The sequence below is a fragment of the Punica granatum genome, chromosome 3 (assembly GCF_007655135.1).
Source record: "Punica granatum isolate Tunisia-2019 chromosome 3, ASM765513v2, whole genome shotgun sequence".
Classification (NCBI taxonomy): Eukaryota; Viridiplantae; Streptophyta; class Magnoliopsida; order Myrtales; family Lythraceae; genus Punica; species Punica granatum.
In genome coordinates this window covers 28,273,122-28,282,739 of record NC_045129.1, presented here as the reverse complement: position 1 = coordinate 28,282,739, position 9,618 = coordinate 28,273,122, and the positions used below count along the sequence as shown (strand labels likewise).

General features: G+C 38.4%; 1 protein-coding gene across 1 annotated transcript; it reads right to left on the bottom strand.

The window, feature by feature from the left end:
- On the bottom strand, window positions 1-6,765 carry LOC116200177 (ABC transporter G family member 7). Its single transcript, XM_031530924.1, has 11 exons — window positions 6,274-6,765; window positions 5,910-6,100; window positions 5,543-5,826; window positions 4,686-4,887; window positions 3,601-3,880; window positions 2,832-2,963; window positions 2,526-2,746; window positions 1,576-1,788; window positions 1,373-1,457; window positions 480-807; window positions 1-395 (listed from the first exon to the last, which is right to left on the bottom strand). Exons 1-11 carry the CDS (start codon window positions 6,568-6,570, stop codon window positions 382-384), a joined length of 2,247 nt encoding a protein of 748 aa, XP_031386784.1. The 5' UTR covers window positions 6,571-6,765; the 3' UTR covers window positions 1-381.
- Window positions 6,766-9,618: the final 2,853 nt, after the last annotated feature.

The following is a 9,618-nucleotide window of genomic DNA, read 5'->3' as shown; positions in this document are numbered from 1 at the left end:
TTCTTATAGAAGTCAGCATTCCGATATCCAACAGTGTAGCCCCGCAATAGGCAATCGCTAACCTCCCGCCACGAACAATCCGCCCACCAATTGGGTCCAGTCGAGTTCACAATACAAAGTGTTGTCAGTAACATGATGGATGATACGACAGAGCTTCTATACGCAAATACAGGTCAAGAACATCCCTTCTCTTAGCATATAGCAACATCACCAATTACAGCTCATATGATGATAGAGTCGCTCGGTTTTGGTTCTATTGCTAAACTATTCAGAGCCTTATTTAGAGTATTCACTGGACAAAGCTCTATGGTATAAAATAGAGCATACGAAGCCCCTCCATTATTGCAAATTCTCATGCATCCCTTCCCTTCCCTCCCCTTTTTACTTAGCACCACCTGTATGAGAATGATATAAACCAATAAACGGTCTCAACATCATATGAGGTTACCATTAATACTCTACCTAAATTATTTACAAACCTTCTAGGATAAATGGTCGGATTTGATCCGAAGTTGGAGACGAAGGTTCTTCGAGTTGCTGCTGCTGCTGCTGCTGCTGTGGCTTCAATTCGACATCATCAGCAGGTGGCTCTAGTTCCTGGGATTTCTTGTCAACCTCGAACTTAATCTTATCTAGCTCTGACAATGGCTCTGATTGGTTGACTGGCAGTGGCTCGAGCTTCTGGTACTTGGGTTTGTTCTTCTCAAGCAGAAGGTAAGTGGTGCAATAGAAAACGAGCAGTATTCTGCTCTGAGCTATTACTGTTTCGCTAATGCATTTCCCCCCAAGAGAGAACTTCTCGAGGGCCTGCAAGACAAAGGCAGTGAAAAAATAAAAAATTAGCAATGGACCCATATAAAACCCATCTGGAGATCCCAACACGCACATATCAGACTTAGCAGGTGATTATTCTTCATAAAACTGGCTGACTGGTCAGTATATAGTAAGAGACAACAGTGTAAGAGGAGATAGATACTTATGGCACTAGAAGGTAAAATACGGGAAATCCAAATTGATATTTGAAATAGTTTCAGGATGCCAAATTACATCAGATATAAATAAGTGATACTGCAATTATGAGAAAATGAGGCAGTATTATAAATCATTCAGTAAAGATACTTGGGACATTTGATCATTGTATCAGAAATAGGGGAAACTTGAATCGAAGCACATAAATCTATTGAAAGTGACAGCCAAATTGAACAGTTTTTACTGAGTTTTTCACTCTTTCCCAATTTATTGAATCTTTAGGAAGAAAGCATTTTCCATAAACTCTGACATTTGTTCATCAGTAAGAATCATAATGCATAATGTTCGAATAATATGTATAAATTGGGATATAGAAGGCTGAAGAGCTAATTATCCCGTTCACCTGTTCTCCAGTTTGAATATCGAAAGGTTGCTCGTGATCAAATTGAAGACCCTTGAATTCATTGATGCAAAGCCCCTGAAATGCCCTGAATATACGAAAGAACAGTAATCACAGGTATTGGATAAAGAGAGAGAACTGACATGGTGTTGTTTCATTGATATGAGAATAAACTCTACATAGCTGTGAGTGCGAAATTCTTTTACCATCTTATGAGAGAAACACGGGGAATCCATCGAAAGATGATTGGCGTGTTGTCTGCATTTACGTAATAGCCACCAAACACGATGAAAACTGTCATGAGTGAAGGCCCCAGGGCCATTGCCGCTTCGGTGGTAGGGACCATAGCACCCACAGTTAGGCCCATGGCAGAAGCGGCAAAGGATTCCGCAGTCACAATCCCGCAGAACTTCCCAAACCTGGAATTTTTTTTTACATATTCAAAGGTTAAGTTCGTTACCTTTTATCTGAGAGATATTATCAATGATACTAGATGCAATTATTAAATGGAAAGTTCTGCTCTATGACTCAAAAGTAATATAGAGGACTTTTCGGTCTGTGCTGAAAAGATGCTATAATTGAGGCTTCCAAGAGGAGGCTTCAAAGGTAAAATAATAGCTTACTAGTACTCAACGTGAAATGCTTAATATATTGTCTGAATTCAGGTTCATGACTGACTCAAATTGTGTTGAGTAAGTTGTTAAGAGTATCTATTGATCATTGCTTGCTTTCATGTCATTTTACTTTTCTTATTGAGAGTGCCAAGAAACACTTTTGTAGTTCTAGTCAGCCAAATACTGCAACAGAATTTCAATTTATATCCTTATTTTGGTCTGAAAATGAAGGGAACTGTACCCAAATTAAAAAGTTTTTCTCGGCAAATTTTAAATCACGATTCACATCATTGTACCTTCCTTAACAATCTGAATGTTCATGTTCAATGTATCCACTAGCCTTACCATTACATGGAATCAATAGATGTAAGGTGTAAAGTAGAATTACTATAAATTCCAATGTTTGTGCTCACAAAAAAATGTAAAGACAGATATACTATCTATGTTCATTATTCCCCAAAAAAAGAAAAGAAAAGAAAAGAAACACACAAAGTATTGAAAAATATTAAATTGCAGAACAGAACTAAATGATCATAAAGAACCTGGATAAAGATGGATGAAGACGAGCCATGGGGTACAATACAGCACCAAACATCAGAGGAAATGCTGCCCCAATAGGAATCTCAGCTAGCAGTTTTGAAAGAAGATAAGGGCTCAACGCATAGGATCCTTTTGCTCTCTCTCTGTCCACAATAACCCGCTCCTTTGGAAATACCCCCACTGTCTTTGTAAGAGCAGCCATCGCAGTGTTTATTGCAGCAACCTACAACACCAAAATGCAAAAGCAAGATTAGTGCTGGAGAATACTTGACCAACCTATTTTGAAGAACAGAAAATGATAACTGTACCTGAAGCAATCCCATTCTATCCTGTATCGAAGTCTGGGACCTCCCCATTCTCCAGAATACTGATCCAAATATTATTGCTGATGCAATTGACATCCTGGAACGAACCTTATTTGTTGGGCCATCACGAGAGGCCTAGGCAACCAACAAAGGTTTCAGTACTATAATCAATATTTCTGTACCAGACAAGGACCTTTTAAGAATGGTTAATGAACAAATATGTTTAGTAAGTAACAAGGCATGAATCCGAAGCAAGGTTCTGGTTACATGCACTCTAATTTCAGTATCATGGTCAACGCAAAAATAGGTGATAAAAAAGGGCTTCCATTAAGAAACTAATAGAACAGATGAAAAGCATGGCAGCACATACTGACTTCTAGGATGCTCTAGAGTGATCTCATAAATTAGCATCCCCAGTTTTTCAAGATCAAAACAACTTTTAGTTCCACTGATGAGCTGTGATACAAACATAACATAAATTCTAATTTGCAACATATCAACAAACCTAAAAAGATGAACCTCAAGATGGAGGCAGTAATTAATATACTTATTATTCGATTCTCCAGCCAATGCAGTCTGTAAGAATGATCAGGGCTCAAGCTCGACAAATGGAAGTTATGTAAGTTGCAAATGAGTGGAATGGAGATTCAACTCCATGGTACAATACCATGATAAACTTGGAATAGCCACTTATCTGCTTCAAAAGCGTAGCAAGAGAGCTTTTAAAATATCAAAATATAAGAATGGATAGCCCAAAAGTTAACGGACAAACCTGCAACCACGCGCGTTTCAGCAGCAACCAAAATTGTCTCCACCAACCTCCCTTTCTCTGAACAATAGTTCCCTTTCTCGAAGACATTATACCAGCCTTGAATTTGTCCATTCTGGTCAGAGTAGTTGCATATAGTATTGGAGGATTCTGCTGTGCAAATGACTCAACAAGACCATCTATCCTCTTGTGAGAAAAATACACACTTTCAGAAGAGCTGTAGTCTATAGAAATGAGATCAGCCAAGAATTCAGCAGGATTCACATGATCCGGGCAGCTGTACCTGTTGGAATGAATGATAGATCGGTTATTATGACTTCCATTTGCAAGTGTATCAAAAGATCAGTGGCATGTCAAGCTGGATGCAGTTAAGGCAACACACAAGATAAGTAACTGCAGAAAATGTCATTTTTTTACAAAAGTATAAAGGACAAATTTTGTGCGGATAAGATACAGGGAAGTCGGAACAATAGTCATGTAGCAAAGTACCATGAAAAGTAGTCCAAAAAAAAAGCATTTTGCCAATCACCGTGTTCCACTTCCTGGGTTATTTTTTTCATCATTCAATCATAAGGCATTTTTTCTTCACCAAAAGCAGTTTCTTCCAGAGATTTTTGGGACAACCAGAGGTATTGACTGTTCAAGGTACAGGCTTACAAACAGCAGCAGAAATATAATTTTGAAGCATAGGCATGTAGCATGTTAATCCTTTATGTTCCTTTTTCTCAATTTCAGTCAAATATTTCAGGGAGCATTTCTGGATGCAGCAAATTGCTCGTTTCTGAAATGGTATTCTTTTCCTCCTAGAAAGATAGATTTATTGCATGGGCCCAAATGGCTTTTGAGAATCAAGAGACTAGTGACACCAAAAGTTGTGCTTGAACAAATCATGACCTTTACCTTGGCACATAAAATCATTCGCCTATAAGCTTCAAGCAGTAGCCAATCATGATTATATCAGTGGTCATGATTATATTTCATAGATTTGAAATTGAGATGTATGAAGGTAAGGTATCTCAACAGTGGTCAAAGAAAGGTTCCAGAAGCATTCTGCAACATGCAACAGTCAAATAGGTTTAGATACAAACCCAAACTTCGCGAAGTATGCGAGAGGTTCATCACGTGCAGGACCAGCATAGACAAGTGCACCCTCGCTTAGCAGTATCATGTCGTCGAATTTATAGTATACAGAACCTCTTGGCTGGTGTATGGAGCATATCACTGTATGGCCATCCTGTGCTAGTTGTCGAAGAGTTTCCATTACATTCTCAGCCTGGAAGGCATCAAGTCCTGAAGTGACCGAATTAATCTTGTTACAAGGAAGATAATATAGATGGCAGATGAAAGAAACAAAAGCATATTGCATTTGGCTATTTATCGAGATTATCTATATTATTAACCTATTTGTTTCATCGGCACTTCCACGTGGCAGCGTTGCTTACGGCAAAAAGAATGATCATTATAATAAATAAACAATAAAAAAAAATATAATTAAAATATAAGAAACTTTCACGGCTCACTTCAGATCTTTACAATCTTTACATCTGTCTATGGTATTAACACATGCAAGTCCATAAGAGCTCAAAATGGCGTCTATTTTGACAATAAATTAGTGAAGTGCCTCTTTGTTGCGTGAACATGCACTGCATGAAAAAGTATTATTCAACAGTTATAGGAGTTGAAACTGCACATTTTCATTAGGAATTCATCGAAGTGTGTATAAATGTTTATGTTCGATCAAGCACTTCAATCGATTGTCCAATTCCAATGACTGGCATAGCCCTTCACTAATTAAAATTCCCTCTCATATAAGCAACTTTTCAACTTCGAAGATCAATATTTCAAGACACAAGAACAATGCATTAACGTACCTCAGGAAGTTTAAAAGGTGGTAAAAGTCTATCATCGGAAGAATGTAAGAACTTGTGATAGAATGAATGCATACCTGTTGTGGGTTCATCTGCAAAAATTACTGAAGGACTTGCAATCAGCTCACAAGCGAGCGAGAGTCGTTTCTTTTCACCTCCACTAATGCCACGGACTTTTGCATCACCAACATTTGTATCAGCACAGCTGACCAAGCCAAGTTTGAACAGAAGATTGTTCACATATTCATCCCTCTCTTCACCGGAAGAGGTTTTTGGAAGCTGAAGCTCAGCAGCCAGAGACAGCGTCTCCCTCACCGTCAACTGAGAGAAGAAAAGATCATCCTGTCGAATGTAAGCAAATCTGCAAATAAAACAATGACTATAAGTAAATCCCAGTAAATCATCTGACAGTCCCACAAAAGATGCTTCCAAGAGCAAACGTACTTGTAGGACTTATTCGACCTCGGCCTTCCGTTGATCTCAAGAAGACCCGACAAATGTAACCGGGGAGACGCTACGAGCTGACCCGCCAGAACATTGAGCAAAGTGGTCTTCCCCGAACCCGATGCTCCCATTAGAGCAAGCAGCCTCCCGGGCTTCGCCTCTCCACTCACATTCTTGAGCAAGAACCTCATCTAATAGCACGAAACAGAACCCATTTGTCACTGAATTCCATTCTTCATGGTATCAAACAGAAGGCAACTCAACCCACAAAACTGCTACTCTAACAAGCTGAAATAACAATAGGCGAGCTAAAATTTCTTCATTCCTACATCCAAAGAAAATTTCTGACGATAGAGGAACTCACTGATTTGTTCGACTTATCGGAGATGGAGCAACTGATGCCGGCCCATCGGATAGTGACGGGATAAACTTTCCCAGCGACCGGAGCTTCCCCGCTCTCGTCATCTGCCTTACCTTCCTCCCCTTCACCATTCTCGTCGGGCAGGAACTCGTCCTCTTCCTCCTCCGGCAGCATGGCGGGGCCGGGGCCGGAGAAGAGGCGGAAAAGGAGGGCGACGGCGGCTGCAGCCAGAATCTGGCCCACCCCGTTCCCGCCAAACCGAGCGATTTGGTGGCCCACCTTCCCACCGAGCTTCGCCATCCCACGCTGCGGATGAAGGAGCTCGAGAAATCGGTTTTATTATCTACTATATATCGCGCAGATATATAGACGACGGAGCAAGTAGCGGGTGAGAGAGCGAGATAGACTCTGCGGCGAAGCAGAAGCAGACTAGTGGGAGGGGAGGGAAGGAGAGGTGGGGGGAGCTTCCAAGCTCGTCTTGTTTATCGCATTAATTAATCGCGTTTGAATTTTTACTCAATTGCAAGATATTGCTTGTTTTCGGTGTCAATCCACGTTTATAGAAACTCAATTCAACCCCGATTAATCCAGTCGAGAGGGGTCGATTTTCAAATAAATTTCTCGTAGCGTGAATTTTTTATATTCACAAGTACTCAAACTCGAAACCTTATTTAAGCGGAACAAATGCCGAACCGTTTGAACTATCTCACACTGGTAAGATATTACTTGTTTTAGCTGATTGAACGGCCGAGTCGAAAGGGGCTCAAAACCGGACATCTCGTATTTTTAAATCGGGTGGATTCATAAAATAGTAAAAAGAAATTAATTGTTTTCATTCACAATAATCAAACCCTAAACTTTGTTAAAAGGGAAGGATACTAAATCATATGAACTCATCTATCTGCGTTGGTAGACGTCATTCGTAGATGTCTCATATGTATCATTGAAAAACAACTAGCAATAACTAACAATGGTCGATTCAAGCTGTTCAATACTTGTTTCCCTTAAAAAAAAATTTGGGTTCAAGTCCTGTGAATAAAAAAAAAACCCTTGATTATGAGAGTTTTACTCTTAGTAGCCCACCCAGCTTGAACTAAATCAATCAGAACCAGTTAAACTTCTGGATAGTACACACACACAAAAAAAATTACTAGCAATATGTTGTCGACTCAATGGTGTTTTGATAGCAAATGCATACTATTTTTTTTAGAGAGCTTTACTCTCAGTGGTCGATCCAACTCGAACTAAATCAATTAGAATCCGTTGAACTTTTGAATTGTACAAAAAAAAAAAACTACTGGCAATATGTTGTCGACTCAATCATGTTCCGATTGCAAATGCATACCTTTTTTTTTCCGGCCACAAATGACACTTACGATTTAGAAGGATATAGATGGGAGGAGAACGTGTTGGAATAAATTAATACCACTAATGAGAAATTCCAAGTCGAGCCGACGTCTCTATTAGTATTAAGCACAACATTTTCCAAAATTTTTTAGAACAAAATATACTCCAAATTGTCCCCTTTTATATATATAAAAAATACATATACAAGTTTTTGATAGGTAAAAACTATATATACAAGTTGCCTCATCTAAATTCTATTCGACAAAATGAAATTGTGGCCTTACGGTAAACTAAACTGCATGTAATTTTACTTATTCTATGCGAATTTGAAATGTATAGAAAGCACTTCATGTCTAGGATAAAGTCGATACCATACAAGAATCTCAGCCAATAAGCTATTAGCTAAAGACATCCCAACATCTAAAAGGAGAAAAAAGAGTTTGCCCCTTTAATTCCACGGAAAATAATAATCTTCAGAAGGAAGAGACTAATCGTAATCGTACTCGTCAATGAGAGGCATTCACTCAAATGGTAGGAACGGACAACACGTGTCCCACATGAAGATAAGGCTTTGCATGGGCTGGGCCTAACTGAGTTCATCCCATTGAATCGCGGGCTGCTAAGGGCTTGACTTTAGCTGGATACATTTTAATTAAGGGTATGCACGGATATCGGGTATATCCGGAATCGATCGAATCGTACTTGTTAGAGTAGAGTTCGGGTAACTCTTATTAAAAATAGAGTAGGATCTAGGTAATAAAATAAGGAACCGGTGAAAACTAATTCCGGTTCTAATTCCTACATATAAAGTATCCAGAACCGGAACCGGAATCAATATCCCGGACCCGATAATAATTTCCCCTAGTTATATTCAGATATATTTCTCCCTTTTACTTTAATCTCTTCCCCTCTCTGTCTCTCTCTCTCTCTCGATGAAAGTTTCGCATTCTTTATCGTCAGTAACTTTGGTTCAACAACCTCGATGTGTCCTCGATGAGTCCTGATCGCATTACGGATATTTAATTTTGTGGATAGATTGATGATACATATTACTCTTTATTATAGATATATTGTGGATTAATCTAAATCTATGTCAACATTCTGTTTTGTTTAATTATTGATTATGAATGAAACATTTTCGGTTTTATTTAAGGAGACAAAAAAAATATACAGGTTCCAACATTGTTCCCGGAATCTGTGGTATAATACAGGTTCCAGTTCTAAGACTCAACATGATAGGGTCCGGTTCCAAAATCTTAGAACCTGTTTTTTATAGGATAGGGTCCGGGTATCGTTAAAAAAAAGGTACTTGGACTCGAACACTTCTAATTTTAATTGAGCATTAGTCACGTAAAAAGGTACGACCTTTGCTCAAATTTTTAATTTTAACACGACCTTTTAGAAATAGTATAGAAAGACACGACCGTTCGTTTTACTCTCAAATTTAGCACGTCGTTAAATATTTCGTCAATTCTAATAGTATTAGCTTACTAGGCATTAATAGTGTCACATGTAGCCAGATTATTAGATAAGTGGACCGCACAATTTTTGATTCAATAAAAAAAATGTGGTGTCCACTCATCGAATAATATTGCGACACATGACACCGTTAATGCCTAACCAATCAGTACTGTTAGAATCGATTGAATATTTAACGTCATGTTAGCTTTGAAACTAAAACGAAAGATTATATTTTTATGTGCTATTTCCGAAAAGTCATGCTAGAATTGAGAATTTAAGCAAATGTCTTACTTTTTTAAGTGATTAACCCTTTAATTGACGGTACTTGGCAAGCATTAGCATATATTTTCACAAGTGGTGACGTCAATATAGAATAGTGAGAAAAAAAGAATAGGGGAATATATTTCATTGACGAGAATGAATTATAAAATCTTTCAAGTTAAAATGTGCACATCCACATTACACTTCATTTGCATTAGTACCCTTCATTACATGAAAACTAATATATATATATATATATATATATATATATATATAGGA